The 23270-nt window shown below is 39.5% G+C and overlaps 2 protein-coding genes across 3 annotated transcripts; one reads left to right on the top strand and one right to left on the bottom strand.

Annotated features, from left to right (window-relative positions):
• On the bottom strand, positions 1-17291 carry LOC122823599 (receptor-type tyrosine-protein phosphatase H-like). Of its 2 annotated transcripts, none has more exons than XM_044103381.1 (19): positions 17017-17291; positions 16658-16718; positions 16323-16580; positions 15890-16153; positions 15528-15791; positions 14514-14774; positions 14175-14405; positions 13539-13808; positions 13367-13460; positions 13228-13278; positions 12759-12840; positions 12541-12628; positions 12354-12427; positions 11108-11212; positions 3253-3282; positions 2941-3063; positions 2616-2776; positions 1903-2038; positions 1-1235 (listed from the first exon to the last, which is right to left on the bottom strand). In XM_044103381.1, exons 1-19 carry the CDS (start codon positions 17083-17085, stop codon positions 1107-1109), a joined length of 2751 nt encoding a protein of 916 aa, XP_043959316.1. In that variant the 5' UTR covers positions 17086-17291; the 3' UTR covers positions 1-1106. The 2 variants fall into 2 exon arrangements, with proteins under 2 accessions (XP_043959316.1, XP_043959317.1); XM_044103382.1 differs by having other exon boundaries at positions 13228-13275.
• A 2475-nt stretch (positions 17292-19766) lies between these two features.
• On the top strand, positions 19767-22069 carry LOC122823602 (ferritin, lower subunit-like). Its single transcript, XM_044103385.1, has 5 exons — positions 19767-19975; positions 20454-20557; positions 20627-20773; positions 21398-21523; positions 21592-22069. Exons 2-5 carry the CDS (start codon positions 20456-20458, stop codon positions 21739-21741), a joined length of 525 nt encoding a protein of 174 aa, XP_043959320.1. The 5' UTR covers positions 19767-19975; positions 20454-20455; the 3' UTR covers positions 21742-22069.
• Positions 22070-23270: the final 1201 nt, after the last annotated feature.

The raw sequence follows: 23270 nt of genomic DNA, 5'->3' as shown, positions 1-23270 counted from the left end.
ATACATCCATCAACCACCAGGGCCCGCTCCTGAACTTCCTCCTCTCAGCTGGAATCACTTCCTCCTCACTAGTGGCATAAAACCTACAAACACCCAACGCTGCACCACTTCCCCGCTGAAATATTTTCTATGTGTGGTTTTGATTTCCTGTAAAATCTAACGCTGTACTGAGTTTAAGTCCGTGGTTAGAGTTTTGGTTTGATGTGGTTTTATTTATATTCCATTAGCTGGTAAATGTTCTGACATTTTCTATTAAATGTCTAATTTTTTTTTATGCTAGTCAAGGAGATAAAGCATTGTTCTTGTGTTGAAGATAACATTTCCAGTTAAAGATAATATTTTTGTTGTATTTTATCCCTTGGAGACTCTGAAGTTTATTGCTTGGTAATTTGAATGAATATAAAATCACTTTTACTCTGAATTGAGTTTTCTAGTTCTGAGTAACGTTTCTTACATTAATATTTTGAGATTTTTGATCAAATTTAAGTCTTTTTTTAGCCACCTGAAGAGAAATTTTCCTAAATTGGCTCCATAATTATTAAACTTGGAAGGAAGGAAATGTACAATTTCACAAGATATTTTTTACAGTACAACATTTATTAAACATTCAGTATAAAACAATCACATCTTGACTAGAGGTGAGCAATGCTACATATTTTGGCATCGATCTGATAGCAAGTAAACACACAACCAGTATCTCTGATACCGATAGAGATACTTTTTATTATTTAAGTTTGTTTTAATAAACTTCTGACCTGTTTTTTAGTTTATTCTTTGAAATATTTTGTTAAAAGCTAAGAAAGAATTTGGAAAAAGTTGATAGGCGTCTACAAAATACTTTAACATCAACATAATAAACTGGAAAAAATAAAAAATAAAGTGCAAAAACATTTCAGAGCAAATCTCACATCTTCTTTTAAGGTAGAAATAAAAAAATACAAAAATAAAATAAATCTCAACAGAAAATCTGAAACCAAAGTGTCAATTTTAACATCTATCCAATACCAATACCGACTTGGTATCGATATTACCAATATTTTTATCAGTCTGTCCACAGTTGGTTCACCATCATCTACTGTTTTTCCAGGACTGAAACTAGTTTTGTGTTAAATCATTTCTTGAAGCTGGATGGAGTTTGCGTACAACATGTCGTCGTTCTCATAAACGTGTTCATCCTGGCCGCCGGGTGGCTGCAGGCGGTCCATGATGCACTGGTGCAGGAAGATGTACTGCGACTGGAAGGGAAATTAACAAAATGTCTCATTATTTAAACACAACCTCTCGCAATGTGTCAGTTTGAACATTGATTGGCAATTGATCATAAAAAGAACAGCTGAGAATTACTGTAAGGCAAACTGACATTTGTAATTTATAGGTAAATGAAAAAAGTAAAAAGCTTTAAGGTCGTACTGTTCTCCTGTTATTCTTAAAATGTTTTAATTGTTGGTTAAAAAACAGTTAGCAAAACATTGTTCTGTATTTCTTCTATAATGATGTAATACATTCAGTCATGAAGAGAAACAAATTTCAACTCAGCAGCAGCAGCTGCATCAAGACGGAAACAGATATTTACAACATTTATTTATATTTATTTATTCATTTATTTATTTACTTATTTTTCAGATTATTTGTTTGTGTGAGCCTGAGTTTGTTCAAAATAAATAAAGAACAGCCATCTAAACTATCAGTATTAAGGACAAGATATTAATGTTTTCATTTCAAATTCAGCACATTTAAAAGTTCTAGATGGACATTTAAGCTCCACAGTTCAGATTTGTCACAAGAAAAGTTTTAAATTGACACAGAAGGGTAAAATAGGAAAACACTTTTTTTCCCCACAGCTTATCTTTTTGGATTATATTGTTTCAATAATTATCCTGAAGCAGCATAAAGCAGTTTTACCTCCGTCTGCACCATGTGTGATCGATGTCGCCTCATCCTGTGTAAAAAGTCCTTGATGCCGACAGCTTGTTGTTTTTCCAGCTGCTGCAGCAGGAAGTCCAGAGCGATGAACGTTCCTGTTCTTCCCACTCCATCACTGAAACACAAACAGCTCTGGTGTGTTAAACTGAAAATAATCCACTTTTTTAATCCAACCTAAACAGGTTAGTCATGTTTCATATGGGGAATTTACCTGCAAATGTTTTCTCCATCTACACAACAGAGTATTAGGGTTGGAAAAAAAAAAACTCATGGTTTTTTAGTAATTAGTTTCTGAGATTAAATGTCCAAAAATTTCAACTTTTCAAACACAGAAATTATCTTAACTATGTGGATTTTATTCTTTGTCAGGAATTCTCTTTTAAATTAAGTTCATGCATGGATATTTACATCTTTTGACTACATTACCAAAATCCAAAAGGTTGGATTGCACATGTGCAAAAAACTAAAAATAAGGTTCAATAACATAGTGGCATATGTGCAGATATATATTTAGAAAAATAATCATATAATCTAAAGTGTTTTCATAAGTTTAGGAGCAAAACAAAATTAAATATCTGGGTTTATTTAAGTCCATCAGAACCACAACCTTGAAATCTTGCTGATTGTTGCTGCAAAACATCTTTGGAGTAACGACAGACCATACTGGGTAAACTGGGTAAACTGGTGTGTACCTGCAGTGAACCACGGTTGGTGATTCTGATCCGTCACGCTCTATGTCCTGCCTCACAATCCTTCTGAACTGGATCAGAACCTCTGTGCCCTGAGGGACTCCGCGGTCAGGCCAGACAGTGAAGTGGAAATGTCTGACTGATCGTTCCTCTGAGCTTCTTTTCTGCGTGGAAACATTAATATTCAATAAAACATTCAGTGTAACTTCATAAAAACACTGAAGCTCCTAAAGAAAAAGGGAAGTTTTAAGAGCAAATATGTGGCAAAACCAAAAGAGTTTAGAGTTTCATTAGACTCAATTTGATGTTTTAAAGTGAAGTCTTGTACCTGTTTGACAGTAAACTGCCTCAGTGTCCAGTTTTGTTCCTTCAGTTCAGATGTTACAGAGACCAACACGTCTCCATACTGACTCTGATTCGTGTCTTCAGGCCAGTATTGTGCACATTTGGTCTACATGTTAAAAAATACATAAAATTTCCATTATTCATGTTCTGATTACACAACAGTTTGATTATCTGCTATTATTAATTTCCCTTTTGATTACAGTTTAACAAGGAAAGTAACCTATTAACTTTTATTTTGTACTTTAACTTCCTCTAAAATTTGACTGTTGAATAAATTTGTTTTTTAAAAACGTACCAGTCCTGCTTCGATGTGGTTGGTTACCATGTGTGACCGGTGAACTTCTGCGTTGTGTGTGGTGATCAGACAAACCACAAAACTCCGAATCAGGGTTTGGAGGCGGTCTCCGTTTATTCAGCCTGCCAATCGGGAGACATTAGCATTAGCACGTAGCTTGTGCTCTAGTTCGCCAGCCCGATCTCTCCCCAGTGGAACAAGTAACAAAAGGGCGCGCAAACATACCTGCCAATCGGGAGACATTAGCATTAGCACGTAGCTTGTGCTCTAGTTCGCCAGCCCGATCTATACAAAATAACAATATTAACATGCATCAGATGTTATAAAAGCGTAATAGCAACTCAACTGAAAATAGCCATAATTAATACAGGCGGAAAAATAAACATTCGAACAATATAAATGAAAGGAATACAACGGATTATAAAACTTGCCTCTCCCCAGTGGAACAAGTAACAAAAGGGAAGAGGAAATTAATAACTGAGTATATATAATGGTCCTGGAGGACCCTGAACAAAAGAAGAAGAAAGAAGGGCGGAGCTGGAGGACCAAACCCCTTATAGCAGACACAGAGGAACACAAGGATACACAAATATAAGAGGACAAATAAATTAAAGAAAACATTTTGTGGAAATATATAACTAACAATATAAACCCAGTTACATTCACCCCCCTAGATTTACACAAAATTATAAAACCATAAGGAAAACAAACAAAACAAAAAAAACAATAAAATAAAATAATAATAATACATCACAAGCCAAAAATTATCACAGCCAAAGAGGAAAGTCGGCAGAAGAGCCATCTACTAAAAGATTAAGAGGTTACAGAAACCTATCAGACAGGACGCGGTGCCCTATACACCACACCGTTTTGGCTAATTACAACATTCAGAAATAAAAGCGTGTACATGCCATCCATATACTCAACAAACCACTTGCCTAGAAGCATAACAATCAGGTGACCAAGGATGAAGTACTGGGAAAAACAAAATAAAAATAAAAATAAATTACACAGCTGTGATAGGAGAGTTAAGTTTTTGATTTCCAAAACCAGACTCAATCTGGGCCATAGACTCAATCAACCTTTGCACCGGCTTGACAATCCTGCCAAGACGTGTAGTGATTCTGTGACCTAAACCCCTGTCCTCAGGGTCATGCAAATCCCCTTGATGATTATGCGACTCAATGAAAGGGGGTGAAGGAGCATCTGTTCCAGCCCACCCAAGGGAGGTAGAAGACAACCCATCAGGGGAGGGTAAGTTTTCGCTCTCACATGATGACTGTGCCTGAACCCAGGATGCTGTACGGACCTCGCTAGACTCACTGGCACAAGGAGGGATAACAGACCCTAGGATGTCAGTTCCTCTCTCTGGGGAGGAGCTATCGGGCTCCCCTGTGGTAGCAACAAAACTAACAGAGTGCTGTTCACCCAATGACAGGTCCAAGGGCAAGAAGTTGACCTGGAGTAGGAGGTTGCGATGAACTGTCCTTTCACGTCCTGAGAAATCCCTGATCTTATAGAGGTTAAGGCCGGGTTTAGAAGCGACAACCTCAAAAACTGTAGACTCCCATTTATCTGACAGCTTACGTTTCCCTCTCGCGCTCTTGTTTGCCAACAGCACCCGGTCACCCACCGACAAGGGTAAGCCCTTGACCCTTTTGTTGTACTGCCTTGATTGGTGTCTCTGCTCAGCAGCACTGTGTTCTTGAGCTAGGACCATAGCAGAATGTAGATCATCCATGAGTGACTTGACATAGGCATTGTAGTCACAAACTGTGTCATCACGAAGGACACTCTTGAAAATGAGATCAACCGGTAACCGTGGAACTCGTCCAAACATCAAGTAAAAAGGCGCAAACCCAGTCGTTTCATGTGCAGTACAATTGTACACAAATGTCATCGACTGAATCATTTGTGGCCACTTCTGTTTCACTCTAGGGGGCAGAGATCTCAACATGCTCCCCAAAGTTCGGTTAAACCTCTCTGTAACACCATTGCCCATGGGGTGGTAGGGCGTAGTGTGTGATTTCATAATGCCCCCCATGTCCAATAACTCTGCCACCAACTCACTTTCAAAGCTCGGGCCCTGGTCAGAGTGTATGCGCTGAGGGAAACCATATATGCAGAAGAAACCCTCCCACAGCTTCTTTGCCACACTCTTAGCTGACTGGTCACGACAGGGAAAGGCATGTGCCAACTTAGTAAAGTGGTCAGTGATCACAAGCACATCCACAGACTTGTTGTTGGTGTCTTCAGCTGACCAGAAATCAATGCACACTAACTCAAGTGGGGCACAGGTCTTTATACTCTCCAGTGGTGCCCTGGCAGCTGGTTCAGGGGTCTTACTGAGGACACATCTTGAACACTGCCGTACATAGTTACGTACATCCTTGTCCATATCAAACCAGAAAAAACGTTGACGAGCCAGTGACAAAGTGCGCGGCTGACCTTGGTGACCGGCACTGTCATGTATACCAGAAAGTACCACTGACTTCAGGGACTCTGGTACGACAAATTGGAAGCGCTTGCGCTTCGCTAAGGGATCTTTGGTGACACGGTAAAGAATCCCATCCAAAAGCACAAGTCTATCCCACTGCTTCAAAAGTTTTAAAGTCTGCTGACACTCGTTGTAGCGTTCACGTCTAGAAGGCCTCCGCTTCCTGGTCACATAATGGAGAACCCTGGAGAGCGTGGCATCGCGCTCCTGTTGAGACTGAAGCTCTGCCTTGGACAGGACAGAAGATGCATCAACATTAGGAACAACAACTGACGGCAAGTGGTCAGCTAGGGATGCGGCACGGTGTCTGGATGCCACTTCCCAGTTGCTGATGGACGACAGCACAGAAGACACATCATCTTCAGACATGGAGACGTTGACAGCCATTGAGAACGGTAAGTCAGCCAAAGACTGAGGGTGGCAAGTCAGATGGAAAGCTGCCTGCACAGACTCATCTGTCACATCACAGGCCTGCTTCAATAGGTCGACATAGGGTTCTGCCAGCACACGGTCAGCCAGCGACCTGACAAATGGCCTTCTGCTCAGAGCATCCGCCACAATATTCAACCTGCCTGGGACATACTTGATGTCAAAGGTGTATGGAGAGAGCTTGGAGACCCAGCGTTGCTCGCAAGCATCCAGCTTAGGTTTGGTCAGAATATACGTGAGAGGGTTGTTATCGGTCCAAACAGTGAATTTATGACCCTTGAGCCAATGACTGAATTTATCACACACTGCCCATTTAAGAGCCAAAAACTCAAGTCTGTGAGCAGGGTACTTGGTTTGGCCACGACTGAGAGACTTGCTAGCAAAAGCAACTGGTCTTGCCCTCTCCTCGCCCACCGGTACCTGAGAAAGAACAGCACCCAGACCATCAGTGGAAGCATCTGTGGAGAGGATGAAAGGCCTTTCAAAATCCGGGTGTGCCAAAACCACAGAATTGAGGAGTGCATTTTTTAACTGCACAAAGGCTTCCTCACACTCAGGGGTCCAATCAAGTGGCGTCAGTTTCCTGAACGTCCCAGGTTTCACATGACGACTGCTGCCCTTGTGTTTCCTCTTCTGGCCCGCAGTCAAGGCAAAAAGAGGTTTGGCAACACGAGAACATGCAGGGATAAAATGTTGGTAAAATATTACCATTCCAAGAAATGATCTAACCTTCTGTTGAGACGGAGTGTGACCATCAGCCTCCATTAGATCTGCCTTTGTGAAGCCAGATATTACTCTCACCTTCTCCTTATCAACAGAAACACCGGACGCACTCACGACATGTCCAAGAAATGCTACAGACCGTCTCAGGAAGTGACACTTTTTCTGAGAGAGTTTCAAGTTGCTGGACCGCAGCCGGGAAAATACAACGCTCAAACGGTTCAACGACTCCTCTTCAGAAGGCGCGAACACCAACAAGTCATCCAAGTAGCAGAGGAGACTGGAGAAGTTTAAGTCACCAAAGATACTGAGCATCATGCGCATGAACGATGCAGGACTGTTACAGAGACCTTGGGGGAGACGGTTATACTCATACAGGCCAAGTGGTGTAGTGAAGGCCGTGAAACGTCTGTCAGACGCATGCAGTGGCACGTTGTAAAACCCAGAGGTCAGATCCATCGTGCTGAAAAAGGCATTCCCTCCCAGTGCAGCAAGACAATCAGCTTGGTGGGGCAGTGGATGGGCATCTTTAACCGTCCTAGCATTAAGCCAACGGAAATCAGTACATATTCTCAGGTCGCCATTCTTCTTCCACACCAACACCAAGGGTGAAGCATATTCACTGATTGACTTACTGATTATGCCTTTCATCTCCATCTCTGATAGCACCTCTCTCAACACTTGATAATGTGCTGGGGGCACCCTGCGGAACGGCAACCTGAAGGGGCGAGTGTCAGATAGATGGATCCGATGGACAAACCCTTTTGCTTCCCCGCAGTCCAAATGGTCCTTGGAGAACACATCCTGAAAGCTCAACAACAGATCAGCCAGCTTCCTCCTCCACTCATCAGACACTTCACAACCCTCCAAGTCCACATCACCAAGGCCACAGTCCTTTAGCATCTGCACAGGATCCGATGATTCACTTCCCAAAGGAAATGAGGAAGTAGCCTGGCTAGACTGCACCATGCATGAGCCTGGAGTGGCAGGAAAGTCCTCAACAGCCACACAAGGGAATACATCTGCTAACTTACTATTGCGGCGCAATAGAAGAGGCATATCAGTGGGATTAAGAACCTTCATGGGAAGCCAACGATCGCCCCACATCGGTGTGATGACCCGACCAACCAAGATGTTTTTTGGTGTGGAGCGAGCTGAAGTCGGTTCCACAATGACAGTGCTCCCAGGTGACACGGGAGCACAGGGAGGGAGTCTTCCCCAAACAATGTATTCCTTTCGGGGCAGCAGTGTAACAGCCTGCTGCAATCTCACAGTACCCACCTTGTCAGGTACCCCTGGGCTCTGCCACCGGGAGGTGCAACTCAGCAACTGGAGGAACTGTTCACAATCAGGGTCAGTCGTATGAGAGGACATCATCTCCCAGTATTTCCCATCAGATTTCATTCTTTGGATCACTGGTCGAAGGACATTTGTGCCAATAATCAACCCATCCCTCTGTCCAGGAACAAGGAACATCGGCACTAGACAGTCAAGACCGTAGAGCTCCATGCTCAGCTCATAAATGCATTTAGGTTGTGTAATAAGTCCACCACAACCGACAAGGACAACTCCTTCAGGGACAGGTTGCGGGGACAGGACAACACCTGCTGCTCTCAACTTAGCCTCTCCCATTTCACTAAGAGTACATGACATGCTGCCCGAGTCCAGCATCCCTCTCAGTGACGTACGGCCACCAATCGACACAGGAGCATAAAATAACTCACTAGCTTCCCCAACTCTTTGTGACCCAACCAAAATAATAGTTTTCTCTTTGGGGAACCTTTCACAGCAGTCAACATACTCTGAGTGTGGATTAACAGAATCAGTGAGGGTGGTGTGTAAAATGCCCATGTTGCCCCTCTCATCACACAGGCCGGTCAGTTTAAATCAACATGTGAAGCAGCATTTGAGGATCTCTGTCCCACTTCCTGCCTGCAGTCACGTTTCATATGTCCTGGCTCAAAACAGTTAAGACATAACCTGAATAGTCTGCAGTGTGAATGTGTGGAGTGTTCACTGGATCCACAAACTCGACAGGCTAGGGGCTGTGTTCGCTGGGGAACCTGAGATCGGCCCGCTCTCTGGTGACCAGTAGCTAGTGATGCATTACACAGAGCGAGGACCCTGTCAAACATGGTCACCATCTGTTGAGAAACTGGTTCAATAGTGGCAACACTGCACGCCCCAGTGGGCTGCTGGCTCGCCAGAGGGTCGTGCGATATATCAGCACTGTCAACAGCCTGTGTATTTACCACTATGCTCTTGACTGTCCTCACACGACCATCCAGGCGTTGCTGGACCTCAGCTGCTGTCCACTGTTCTGGTGGCTTCATTTGGAAAGACAAGGAAAGGGTGGGGTCAGGACAGTGACTGATAAACATCATCACAACCTCTGCATGAGGGTCCTCCACACGTTTCCCACGCCTGCGGAGGCACTCATCCACAGCATCAATGGACTTATTAAGACGGATCCAATAGTCCATAGCATCCTCCCCGGCCCTTGGAACGGTACCATAAAAGTCCCTCATTGGTAGGTTGGAACATGTGAGTTCACTGAAGTGGTGCTTTAAGACATCAAAAACAGCATTAATTAACCCACCACCACACAGTTCAGGTCGGCACCGTAGAGAGACCTTCACCACATCACGGGCTTTGCCTGTTAATCTGGACAGTAACAGCCCATACTGTTCTTCAGGTGTCCCACAGTTAGCCCTAGACAGGTAACACCTCATCAGATCTTCCCATTCTTGGATGGAAAATGTGTCACTATTGTCACCTCTGAAGAATGGAGGGGCTTTGGCTTCAGACTGCACCACAACCTTCACATGGGGAGACTCCAGTAGAGTAGGAGATGCATTATTAGCAAGGCACTCCTGGGAGTGGCCGGCCTGTTGCACGGTGCACATTTTAGCTGTAATATTATCTCCAATTTGCTTAGCCAGGTCAGATATTAAACCACTGAGGGCCTCATGTGAAACATGTGTAGGCTGTGAAGTGGCAAGAGAAACTGGTGTGGAGTTTGCAACAGGCACAAATTGTGGATTTATTGCAGATTGGTCAACTGTGCATTCGGTGTAACCAGGTGCCACAGGCCTACCCCTCCCAAAACACAGTGAAGCAGTACGTGGAATGTTTGCCGAACCAAAACTGACACCACTGCCCACATATTCAAGTTCCGGCAGATTTGCTTGAGACATGTCTGTGATTGACAACAAAGCATACACATAAAATAAAACAAAAATAATAATAAGAACAATTTAAAAAAAAATGAAATAAAAAAAATAGAAACCCAGAACAAATACAGAAGAAAAAGAAAAAGAAAAAAAAAATACTTTTAATGGAAAACTTTGTTTTTTGAAGGTGGTGAGCGCTAGCACAGAAAAAAAAAAAAAAAAAAAAAAAAAAAAAAAAAAAAGGGGTTTGTAATTTTAAACCTGAAAGACTACACACAGGGCAAAGCGGTTCTAGCGGCGCAGCTCAGGACCAGGAGGCAGCCAGAGATCGTCACAGCTCCCTGGACTGGGTAGCGCTGACTGCGGACTTGATCAGAGATGTCTCGGGTCGAACGGCACCAAGTGTGACCGGTGAACTTCTGCGTTGTGTGTGGTGATCAGACAAACCACAAAACTCCGAATCAGGGTTTGGAGGCGGTCTCCGTTTATTCAGCCTGCCAATCGGGAGACATTAGCATTAGCACGTAGCTTGTGCTCTAGTTCGCCAGCCCGATCTCTCCCCAGTGGAACAAGTAACAAAAGGGCGCGCAAACATACCTGCCAATCGGGAGACATTAGCATTAGCACGTAGCTTGTGCTCTAGTTCGCCAGCCCGATCTATACAAAATAACAATATTAACATGCATCAGATGTTATAAAAGCGTAATAGCAACTCAACTGAAAATAGCCATAATTAATACAGGCGGAAAAATAAACATTCGAACAATATAAATGAAAGGAATACAACGGATTATAAAACTTGCCTCTCCCCAGTGGAACAAGTAACAAAAGGGAAGAGGAAATTAATAACTGAGTATATATAATGGTCCTGGAGGACCCTGAACAAAAGAAGAAGAAAGAAGGGCGGAGCTGGAGGACCAAACCCCTTATAGCAGACACAGAGGAACACAAGGATACACAAATATAAGAGGACAAATAAATTAAAGAAAACATTTTGTGGAAATATATAACTAACAATATAAACCCAGTTACACATGACAACTCTCTTCACTTTTTGTTCCCAAATCATCCGCCAGAAATCAACAACTGTGTAGGGCAGAGGACCCTGCGTGGCGATGTACTCTCTGCTGGTGTTGTAGCCCTACAGAGAAAAAGGCTGCGGTCACTCTGCAGCCTGAATTGACCCAAATCAGGCTGCGGTCACTCTGCAGCCTGAATTGACCCAAATCCAATTAGTTTTTTTATTACTGCGATCTGTATCTGATCGTTTTATGACAGTATGAACAACACAGATCGGATTTTTTCGAATGCGACCCACTTGGATATCCGATACGCATCCGATCTTCTCAAGTACAACCGGAGTCTGTACAGACATGTCGCATTTTTCCGACCGGAACGTCATTTGTACTCGACAAACGTCACTATTCTGCGCCCTGATACGCAAGCGGGAAGAAAAACAACAATCATGGCGGAAGATAACGAGGATTAAGTTGTTGGTATTTTAGCTCCTGTTGGATAACAACTTAAAAATCGTAAGATATGCTACACCGTTAGCATCCATGTTTACTTCCGCAAACACTGAGCTCTTCTACGATTTTTATGGCGGTTGGCAAGTAACTGAGCACACTGTGTGACCTTATTGCGCCCTCTACTGCGCATGCGGGACACTTTCAGGTGTTGGCAGTTCCCACTGGAGATCACATATAAGTCGCTTATTTTTGGAAATGTGAATGGCAAAGCAAAAAAAAAAAAAAAAGAAGTCAGAATTGGGTCACTTCAGGCTGCATTGTGAGCGGAGCCAAAGTTTTTTTGTTTGTTTGTTTGTTTTGTTGGGCTCTTTGCAGTAGGCTATATTCGGCAAAATGAAAACCGCTGTATGAGATCCAATGCTGGTGCCCAGCTAAATGTGAATGCACAGGAAGTTCAACAAATATTTTAAAATAAGGTGCAGACATCCGGGCATCTTCTGTCAGAAACATTTTCAGAGCTGCTGTCATACAGACTGCTACAGCAGATACTTTCGCTTCGCACCAAGAAAACAATAAAATTAGAAAGTTGCCATAACTGTGCCAAGATATTTTCTTAAATATAAATAAAGAAGAAAAAAAAGACCAATAGAGAAGTTGTACCTAAAAATTTAGACAGAGGAGAAAAAACTCAACAAAACAATTTCTACTGATTTATTTTTGAAACGATAAACAACTTTGGACTTTACTTCATATCCTGGAGGAAAAAAATAACATTCTTCTCTAAGCAAATGTGTTATTAATACGGACACTTACTGGTATGTAGCTGGCATTTATATAGCCCGTCTCTTTGGGGGCTGATGTGTTAAGCTTGACCCGACACCAGTCGTCTGTTGAGGAAACAGAAACTTTCAGATGAGAAAAGAAAAGGTGAAAATTTCCTAAAACATCTTCAGCTGGTATTTCAATGTAAACATGGAGCAACAATAAGAGCTGGACCCACAAGGCAGGATGTTAAAACGGTTCTTCTCTCTGTTTTCTGGTAGAATCGCTGCCTTACATGTCTGGCCTGTGCCAACAGGAACGAGAGCCTAAAATTAAAAATGACACCATAAAATTGAGCAACTGATACCTGAAATACATGCATTGTATGAGACAAATGTTTTAAAAGCAGAGTGGAGAAAGAGAAGATTGAATTGTGGGTATATTTATTTTATGAACCTCGTATTCCTGACTGAAGCCTCTGTTTTCATCCAAACTCAGCTGCTGGAAGTGGTCTGGAAATTTGGCTGCAGAAACAGTTCTGGAAGAAAACAGATTATTATTATTTCATCAATCTGTAAATCCGAAAAAACAAATGTTACAGCAAAGAAAATACTTAAATCCATGCAAACCAATTGCCTCAAAAAAATCAATTACTGCAATATGAAAACACATGAAGTTTTATTGTGCAAAATAAAATTACGAACCTAAAATAACTTGATAACTTTGGTTTATTTATACGTAAACTAGACATCTTGATATTAAGAGTTATATATGAATAAGCTGGATGGTCAAGACTTTTCCATGGTAATCAATATTCTTAAACTGATCAGAGGTTTTATTCTCAGCTATTTTATTTTTTCTGCCTAGTTGCATGAGTTGTGAACATTAATGTTGAACAGGATGTTTTGTTTTACAGTGTACTCACCTCTTATTTCTTTCTGTTGTTTTGGATTCAAGGATGAAAGATGTTTGTCTGCTATTTTAACAAATATAAAGATTGAAATGGTAAATTTCATACTATCGATCAGATTTAGTGATATTTCTGTCATTGAGGAAGCACTGACCGGATAAAATCTGGCTTTTTACGAACAAGAAACACAATGACACCGATGAGAACAGCAAAAAGCAGAACACCGAACACAGATCCTCCAATGACTCCTGGAAGGATTAATTTAATAGATTAGAGAAATTATTACTTAATAAATCCAAACAGAAAATATGTGTATTTTTGCTCACCTCTGTTATCAGTGGAACAGAAAAAAATGGATGGTTCAGATGTTAAAGGATCAGATTTTGTTTCCAGCTTTGAAATCACAGAGACTTTATAAGTTTTGGCCAGTTGAAGTCCGTCCACAGTGAGACGGTTCTGGTTTGGTGTTAAAGTGATATTTTTTCCGTTTATGTTGAGTTCAGCTGTCGTCCACACACCATCCGGTTTGTCCCATTTAATCAGAGCGCTGTAGCCAGAACCCCAGTAGCTGCAGAGAGGAGCTAAAGAAGGAGGAACTGGGAGGGAAGAACCAGGAAATTATTATTTGTCTTTTCATACTGTAAAGAGAAAGAAGAGTTTATTAATTTGTCAGGATCATAAAATGCATCTGGTTCTACATTGTAAACATGTCCTGTAAAATATTTGTATCAGTTATGAAATCGTGTCGACTTAAATACCTTCATAAATAAAATGTATTTCAATGCACATTTAAGGTAATTGTATGACCCATAATAATATTAATACCATCAATGGGGAGTCCATCTCCTTTTACCAATACAATAATAAATACTCAGTCTAAGACTTATTATAAGTTTAATATAACATCTGTTATAACGTCTTTATAATTCATTATAAAGTTATAATGAGTGGTTTGAACTTACTGATGGGTATTTTGATGCTACACTGTAGATAAGGTTCAGTCGATGTTTCATACAGTAGAGAAATGTTATAGGTTGCTCCAGGATGGAGGTTGGAAAATGTCACGTTTTTCCCTTCAGGACTTTCGTGAGTTTCAGATCCATTAGAGGCCGTGGCCCTGGAGAACAATCCTTCAACTGTTCCCTGGATCGATGAGTTGGTGACGCTCCAGGATACAGCAATGCAGTTGATCTCTGAAACATTAAAAACAAACAATTATTTTAGCTTCTTTGTTTCTTTAATTTAACACAACAATGCAGAAAAAGGTTTTATCTTCCTTCTGCCTGGCCCTGTGTACCTACGTGTCACTGTGTCACCAACGAAAGCAGCACTGTTCAGTCCAGAGAACACTGTGATCACTCTGAACTGATACATCGTCCCAGGCTTGAGGTTGGAGATTAAATATGACACAACATTTCTTCTCGTCTCCTGTTGAGTTATAGATGCGTTTGTGTCGTTAATACTCAGTTTGTATTTCCAGGCTTGATCTGGATTCTTCCACTGTAAAGTTACTCTGTCCACTAAACGCTCCGAAACACGAACCGACTTCACACTCAGAGGAACTGAGGAAACAAAACAGACAATCATGACCTGTCGTCACTTTAAAATAAATGATTTATAATCTCTTTGGATGAAAATCTTTTTATGTCCAACTAATCAACTCATACAACTAATTTGATAATAAATTTTAAATCTGAGAAAATAATCATAATCTGCAACCCAACGACAATTTACTGAAACTGAATCTTTATTTGTGGTTTATCTTTTATCCAGATGTCACCAGGGAACTTTAGAAGAGTAAAAAGTACAAAAATCTGTTTCTGTTTATGAAACCTTCTTCTATATTCCTTTTTTAATGAGGTTAATTATTCTCTTGGCTAATATTTTGAAATAAAATATGTCACAAAAAGCTTCAAATAACTAACAAAAATATATTGAAATTTGATTTCTAAACAAAACAACAGACATATCTAAAATATCTTTTAAAATGCAGCTTTGGAAATTGAGACACCTTTGCTCGATGCTGTCTGATGTTTTATTGGGTGGCGTTTGCAAAGCAGCCAATCACAGAACCCTATTTCTATTCGTTAGCACTGATTGTTGCTAATGACAACAACTGTAGGCAGTTCTGTTGTTTAATTGGTAGTGGAGGATTTCAGTTATTTCCACACATTTGTTGTTCCTAACAACTGAGAATTCAAGAGTTAAAGACAAATAAAAGATTAAAAGATTAAAAGATAAAACCTTAGAATGATCAATTGTGCTGGTTGGTTGTCAGAACAGTTTAAATCCAAAGTTACAACATCATCACCAACCTGCAAGAGCAGAAAGTGAGAATCCAGAGCTGTTGACTCCATTGGCCTCAGTGAAGAGAATTAAATTATATTCTGTTCCAGCAGTCAGATTAGAGACAACATGTTGTACAACTGCATCTGTATTATTGATCTCCATAATGACAGAAACACCATTTCCTTCATATTCCAGTTTATATGTTGAGACGCCATCAACCTTGTTCCACTGCAGAGTTATACTGTTAACACTCTGAGTCTCCACTGATACATTATTGACATTTTCTGGAGCTAAAAACAAAGATGGAGTTTACTGTTGCAGTCAATTATCAGGTAGTAAATTCAGCTGTTTCAAAATTTGTTGATGTTAATAGTTAAAAATCACCAACCTGTAGCAACAGAGAAATTAAATCCAGAGCTGCTGAGTTCATTCAAAACAGTGAAGAGAATGAAATTATATTCTGTCCCAGCAGTCAGATCAGAGACAACATGTTGTACAACTGCAGCAGCATCACTGATCTCCTTAGTGACATTACCACCATTTTCTTCATACTGCAGTTTATATGTTGAGATGTCATTAACTTTGTTCCACTTCAGAGTTATACTGTTAACACTCTGAGTCTCCACTGATACACTGTCTACATTGTCAGGAGCTGAAAAACAAAGAGGAAAAACTTGACAAAAGTTAAGAAGACAGATATGCAAATATATTGCATTGAAAAAAATATTATTTAATCTAGTTTGTGTACCAAAAGGACATGATGCTCCTGTTACACTGATTGGGATCATCTTGGAATGATATAAGATTCACAAATCACCAACCTGTAGCAGCATAGAAATTAAATCCAGAGCTGCTGAGTTCATTCAACACAGTGAAGAGAGTGAAATTATATTCTGTCCCAGCAGTCAGATCAGAGACAAGATGTTGTACAAATGTTTCACCAGCAGCATCATTGATCTCCTTAATGCCAGAATCATATTCCAGTTTATATGTTGAGATGTTGTTAACTTTGTTCCACTTCAGAGTTATACTGCTGCTGTTCTGGGTCTCCACTGATACATTTATTACATATCCAGGAGCTGAAAACAGGAGACACTTGAGAAAAACTAAGAGAAATTTATAAAAGAAAAACAATAATAATAGTTTCCATACTAACCAGGTTCTGTTAGTTCTCCTGTTGTTGTAGGTTCTAATCTAGAGGAGTTCACTGTTACAGTCTGAAAACAAAAAATGAATAAACAAAAAACACATTAAAGGTGCTGAAGATCTTTTTGACTATCAGTAGATACAGAAATACTTTTTCCAAAGATAGTTGTCTGAAAAAAATGTAGGGTTTGGTACAGAACTTTTTTTTTTCTTTGGACAGGCAAAAATAAACTTTAGCTTCTTGAGCTGAAGTACAGCGATGACTATCATGAGCCCCTCTGTGATTAACTCTGTTTCCTTTTGTTGTGGTTCAGCGTTTTTTGCTCAGTAAATCTGATCCAGTAAATGTAAAGATGATGCAGAACTTACCAAAAGCAGACTGAAGCAGCAGCAGAGTAACAGGAGCTCTGATGTGGATTTGAATGATAAAAGCTCCATCTTTGTCACTGATTATTCCCCTAAAGTCATGTGGAGATGCAGAGGCTCTTCTCCGCTGTCAGATAAACCTCAGCTCTTCCAGTATGGCCACCTCATGTGTTGACTGAAACAGCTAATTTCCCCGCAGCCTGCTGCTGATTCAGTGCCGTAATAAATCCAGTGTTGACTTTTAATTCCTAACCAGGTCCTCCTTTTGTAACCTCTGGTCCCTTCTCTTACTCACAAGTGACACAGTAAATAACTGCTTCTCCTTTTTAGACTTGTGTTGCTCGGGGACCTTTGCCCCGCCTGGCACTTCCTTATTAACGGTTATAGTTTGCTGCTTTCAAGGGGACATTGATAAAGCAGATTTGCCTGCTTTGCAAGTTTATTAACGTTGATTGCTTTATATCAGCTGTAACTGTTCGCTTTACCAACACAAACTTCAAAATCAAACATGGCTGCCATAAACTTAAAAGGCATAATATAAGTGCTTTCAATTCTAGTTGTATTTTGTCAAATATTTTGAAGCACATGATGTGGAAATTCTACTTGTGAAAACATTTTTTACATATTAGAATCTATAAAATGTAGAGACATTTATTGTTATCATCTCCATTTATCTGCTAGGGTGTTTAATACAACAATTTATAAATCCTTCTGATATATAAACCTGTAACAGGAACAAACTTAAACTGGTTTAATGTTCTTTTCATTCAAATTCTGACTCCAGATGTAAACTGAATACTATTAAAGTTGCTTCCTTTCCTGGAAATATGAAAATAATCTTCACTGCTGCGTTCAGTCCTGCTTCAATCTGATCCAGATCTTTGTGCTTCTTTTCTTTTTCCCCAGTGATGAACTCAATCATTATGTTTCCTTTTCAGTCACATAAACTTTTGCTGCTTCCTTCAGTCACCTTATGCAAATTGTTCCAGATCCATTAATGAGCATTCATCAAGGAAGTTTCTAGAGTTAAATATTATTTTTAGTGATGATTATTTTTTTATCTGCTGCATTGCCAGTTTACAGCTTGTGAGCAACTTTTTATCTCCAGAATCATCTTTAGTGTCATTATAATAATATTAAATTAAGAAAGTAAAATAATTAAAAAAAAGATATATAACTTATTACACATAATACACACATCAAAACTACAAGTTTTTATCCACCATTCTTAAAATGTCACATTTTATGAATGGATTATATGTGATATTTTGGGTCATTAAGTGTATTATGCTGCGTTATCTCTGGTTTCCTTGACATTGGAGCCAATGTGTAACTAGTAAAAGGAAAGATATGACTAACAGAGCCCAGGGCACTTCTTGTTTTATGAGTTACCTAAGCTGTGTCAAAGTGTTTGTTTTTATTGTTCTTTACTGTAAGGAAAAATGGAGGAAGTAGAAGTCAAATAAAAGTTTTTATTCGACCTTCATATGGAAACTTTTGAACTCTGAGTTCATTTTCCAAACCGTGTTACTTGTAACAGAATTTTCTGAAGGTGTCATCATGGGTTTTTTTTTTTACCAGACTAAAATGCAGACAGAAACTCAGGAGGATCATGAGGATTTAATGAAAAAGAAAAGTAAAGTTACAGAAAACCCAAAGGAAACAGAATCAGAGCTATATCAGAATCCATTCTTTCTCCTTAATGATAATGAAAATGCACTGAATTTGGAGAATAATGTCATCTGAATGCTGTAAACGCCTAAATGTATTACTGACACAATTTCATGTTGAAAAACAGACTGGTTAACTTGTTGGATAGTTAACCAATCTAGACCGATAGTAGGTCAACACAGAGGAGCACCAAGAACATAAAGTGTTTCTTTGTTGTAGTTGCTTTACAAACTTGATTTCTAGTTGGAGCGGCAACTTAAAACGCTTTAGCTTAAAAACAAACACATGGTGATAAACATCCCAAATAAAGAGAGGTCGCTGAATTGAAGAGTAGATCTATTCTCTAGGTGAAGCTGACATTACATTAGATCACAGAAGAACCTTTCGGTGAGGCTAACATTATGTAACATAATGTGGGGTGGGCATTCCTGGTGTCCTGCAACTTTTAGATGTATCTCTACTTCAACACACCTGAGTCAAATCATGAGGTCATTAGCAGGACTCTGGAGAACCTGACTGCACTTGGGAGGAGATTCAGCTGTTGGATTCAGGTGTGTTGGACCAGGGAGACTCTAAGAGTTGCAGGACAGCGGCCCTTGAGGACCAGGAATGCCCACCCCTGTAAATGACAAAGTCTTCCCAGAAAACGAACAAAGATATTGCATTCCTCTCATCACTTCCATGACTGAAACAATACTTTGGCTGTTCAGGTCTGTTAAAAGGTATTGACCGCTGTAGATCCTGGAATGGGATTTACTCAGTTGTTGCATCAAAAAACTATTTAGGTTTGTAATTAACATTACTGTTAATGATTATTTTGATTGTTTTCAGTTATGTAATTGACCCTGACTACTAATTGTCCAAGTGTTTCTTTACTAATAAGTGACTTTTTTTACCAGTTTACTTAGGAACACAATAGAAGTTTAAAGCAAGTTCGGATTATAAACCCACAACCTAAACTTTGAACAACCCAGAGAAAATCTGTTCTATCCATCGTGCAAGAGGTTTCAAACTCCAGTCCATGAGTTCTGATGTCCCGTATTTTTTCAGATTTGTCCCTGAATCAAATTACTGAATTACCTCCTCAGAATGCAAACAGGTTGTCCTGAGTTCTGCGAATTACCTGATTATTTGATTCAGGTATGTTGAAACAAAGACAGGTGTGTCTCTGTCAAGTTAAACACCTTTGCAGTGATGAATCGGTAAAAGTGTCTAATTAGCTTCACCATATAAAAGCCGAAGAAGACAAGCTCCGTGGTATTGTTATGGTAAACAAGACGTCAACAAACAAGTAAGTAATTGTTTCAATTCATTGTAACATAGTTATAAAATCTAGTTAACTAACACGTTGTCTAATGATAGTTTGTTTTCAATCCATTTTTGAGCTAACGAGTGCTAACAATGCTAACATTTGTTTTCGTCGTCATTGTTAGCTTGTGGGATTAGCCTGTTAGCTTGAGCTGTAGCCTCCAGGTGCTTTCTGGTGTGATTTGGTAAAAGTAGCAAAGTGTTAGCCTGGTAGCAGAGCCTGCTGAGGTTGCATCAGAGTTAAACCCGTCATCATTCAACCACACAGGATGAATGTTTTAGGTCGGAGGTTCACGAAGCCTTTAAATACCGGCGAGCTGAAGTGGATCATAGACAGACTTTGGGTTGGAAGTTAAACTGTTACGATTAGACAAGCTAAGAGTTGATTAGCATCTGAAATACTAATTTATGTATGAAATTTAATTTATGTTAAAGTTAGATTGCCTATATGTTTCTCTAAGAAATGCAGTCTGCCGTGAGACAAAACTACCACGCAGAGACTGAAGGCGCCATCAACAAGCTCGTCAATCTGAAGCTCAGCGCTTCCTACACCTACCTTGCCCTGGTAGGTCCAGCTAAAGTCAGTCACGTTTCAATCTGCTGACTGATTTCTGATATTTATTCTGTTTTTCAGGGGATGCATTTTGACAGGGATGATGTCGCATTGCCACACTTCTCCAGTTTTTTCCTGGAGCGCTCCATGAAGGAGCGGGAACAGGCTGAGGAGCTGCTGGAGTATCAGAACACCAGAGGAGCCCGGATTCTGCTTCAGACAATCACTGTGAGTTAAAGACTCAAAATTTAGTTTGGGGTTTTAAAAAGCTTTTGCAGGAAAAGAAAATCTACCTTGAAATTTTTAACTAATAAAAAGAAAAAGTGGCCAAGCTAGTTAAAATTTGGACTCATGTGGAGATGAAAAACTGCTAAAACCTGCATTAGATCTATATTTAGAAAGATTGGTTCTGTCATTTTTCTCCAAAGTTAAGATCTGTCAAGGCAAGTTTTTAAGAAGCTTAACTATTGGTCATAAGCAATTTAACAAGAAATTTAAAAATGGCATTTTATTTAAAACATTATGTTTTAGTCTCTTGGCAGGGATGATTCAGAAGAAACTAAGAAATTAAAACTGGTCACAATAATGGCTGCTTCTATGGTTTAAATGGCTAATTTTAGTAAGAGACTCTGAATTTGTCAACTTTACTTTAATTTTTAAAATACTGTTTCTAACTGCAACTATACTCATTTCTATATATTTAAATAAAACAAAGGCAGGAGATTTAAACCCACCTGATCGAGTTTGGTAAATAAATAGCTCTTTAAGTGATTTCAGTAGAAATGCTGATCAGAATTAAAACTGGACACGATGCTGGTCTAGTCTGATGGAAACATTAAATCTGTTTCCTAGAAACCGAGCAGGGAGGACTGGAGAGGCGGTCTGGATGCGTTGACCTTCTCCCTGGAATACCAGAAGTCTCTGAACACTTTCATCGTGGATGTTCACCGCAGAGCCGACGGCAACAAAGACCCACATGTGAGTTTAGCTGATTATTGAAGAAAAATATTCTCTTCAGGTTTTGTTACATTTTCTTCCTCTTCCAGCTGTGTGACTTCCTGGAGCGGGAGTTCCTCATCGACAGCCATGACACCATCAAGAAGCTGGGCGACCACATCGGCAGTCTGACCCACCTCACCACCTCCGACCCGAACGGCTCCATGGCAGATTACCTGTTCGACAGACACACTCTCTAAAAAAGCATTAGACATCTCCAGCTGTCAATTTCCAAAGAGGTCAAAGCTGCATTTGTTTCTGTCAAAACAAAATATTTGCACATTTAACCCTAAACTCCATTTCTGTACAATAGGTCAAAGGTTAACTGGAATTACTTCAACTTTTCTAAATGAACCAGGAGTTCTGAAGTTGTAGCAAAAGCCATAATTTTTTGTAATAAGCTGTTACTGTGAAATGAATCGTATTTGGTCTGTATCATGTCCTATATTCACTTTTTACCAAATGCAAACTATTTCTGAATCAAACTGTTGAAATTTCAATATCTAATAAATCTAAACTTTTGAAGCACTTCCTGTTTGCTCTGTCGTTCAGTCATGACTGAATGTGGTTTCTGCTTATTGAGGACTGACTGCATGGATTTTTATTTTGGTTCTCATTTAATAATCAAGTTACTGATCAGTTTTCCCAGAAAATAGATATTTCATTCCACTCTTCACTTCTGTGACAGAAATGATACTTTTACTGCTGTCTGTTAAAGGATCTCTGTAAGTCCTGGAATGGGATTTACTCTGTAGTTAGACATTTCTTCAAAGTCTATTTAGGTTTGTAATTGAATCTGACTAATTGGCCAAGTGTTTCTTTACTACTGGACTTTTTACCAGTTTACATGGGAACACAATAGAAGTTTAAAACTGGTTTGGATTATAAACCCACTTTGAACAACCCAGAGCTCTGTTCAATCAATCATACAAGACGTTTCAAACTCCGGTCCTTAAGACGTTTCTCAGATTTGTCCCTGAATCAAATTACTGAATTACCTCCTCAGAATGCGGTCAGGTTGTCCAGAGTTCTGTGAATTACCTGATTGATTCAGGTGTGTTGAAACAAAGACACAAATGTCTGTGAAGTTAAACACCTTTGCAGTGATCTTTTTTTAAAAATTATTGTGGAAAAGTTTATTTTTCTACATCAATTCACAAAGCAAATCACAATATATATATTAATTCCACATTGACATTCTGAAGAATTATTTCTGGTAATTATGATTCTGAATACAGCCAATAAAAACATGACTTAAGTTTAGATTGTTCTCATCTACCAGACTAATAAAAAATAATTCAGAATTGTGGACTTTAATACCAGAGATGGGAAGTAACCAGTTACATTTACTTGAGTAACCTGCTGTTTTACTGCTTAGGCTTTTTATTTTTTTATTAAAGATGTTTGTTTACAAATACAAAAAGAGAATGATGAATAAAATATATCACAGGATATGTGACAAAGCATGTCAGTGGAATAGCCTTCTACAATAAATAACTTTATTACAAAACAGATTTTTTGATGAAATTTATTAATTGACCTACATTCATGTGTTTACAGCTTTTTTGTTTGTATCTATAAATAGTGAGTAAATATAGTTTGATTTCCCTTAACCAAAACTGGTAAAATTTAAATGTTGTTAAATTCTACAGTTGCTAATAGGAAATTGCCAAATATAATAAGATTGACTTCCAGGCTTCTGTTTATATTATTCTGCTTTCCATGAACA

This window comes from Gambusia affinis, linkage group LG20, assembly GCF_019740435.1.
Source record: "Gambusia affinis linkage group LG20, SWU_Gaff_1.0, whole genome shotgun sequence".
Classification (NCBI taxonomy): Eukaryota; Metazoa; Chordata; class Actinopteri; order Cyprinodontiformes; family Poeciliidae; genus Gambusia; species Gambusia affinis.
This window is presented reverse-complemented; position numbering and strand designations above follow the sequence as displayed.

Coding starts and splice junctions, on each gene's coding strand:
- LOC122823602 (XM_044103385.1), top strand. CDS start 20,456: ATGCAGTCTGCCGTGAGACAAAACTACCACGCAGAGACTGAAGGCGCC. Junction 20,558..20,626: donor CCTACACCTACCTTGCCCTG/GTAGGTCCAGCT, acceptor TCTGTTTTTCAG/GGGATGCATTTTGACAGGGA. Junction 21,524..21,591: donor ACGGCAACAAAGACCCACAT/GTGAGTTTAGCT, acceptor TTCCTCTTCCAG/CTGTGTGACTTCCTGGAGCG.
- LOC122823599 (XM_044103381.1), bottom strand. CDS start 17,085: ATGGAGCTTTTATCATTCAAATCCACATCAGAGCTCCTGTTACTCTGC. Junction 16,581..16,657: donor AGGAGAACTAACAGAACCTG/GTTAGTATGGAA, acceptor TCCTGTTTTCAG/CTCCTGGATATGTAATAAAT. Junction 3,064..3,252: donor ACCACATCGAAGCAGGACTG/GTACGTTTTTAA, acceptor TTTAACATGTAG/ACCAAATGTGCACAATACTG.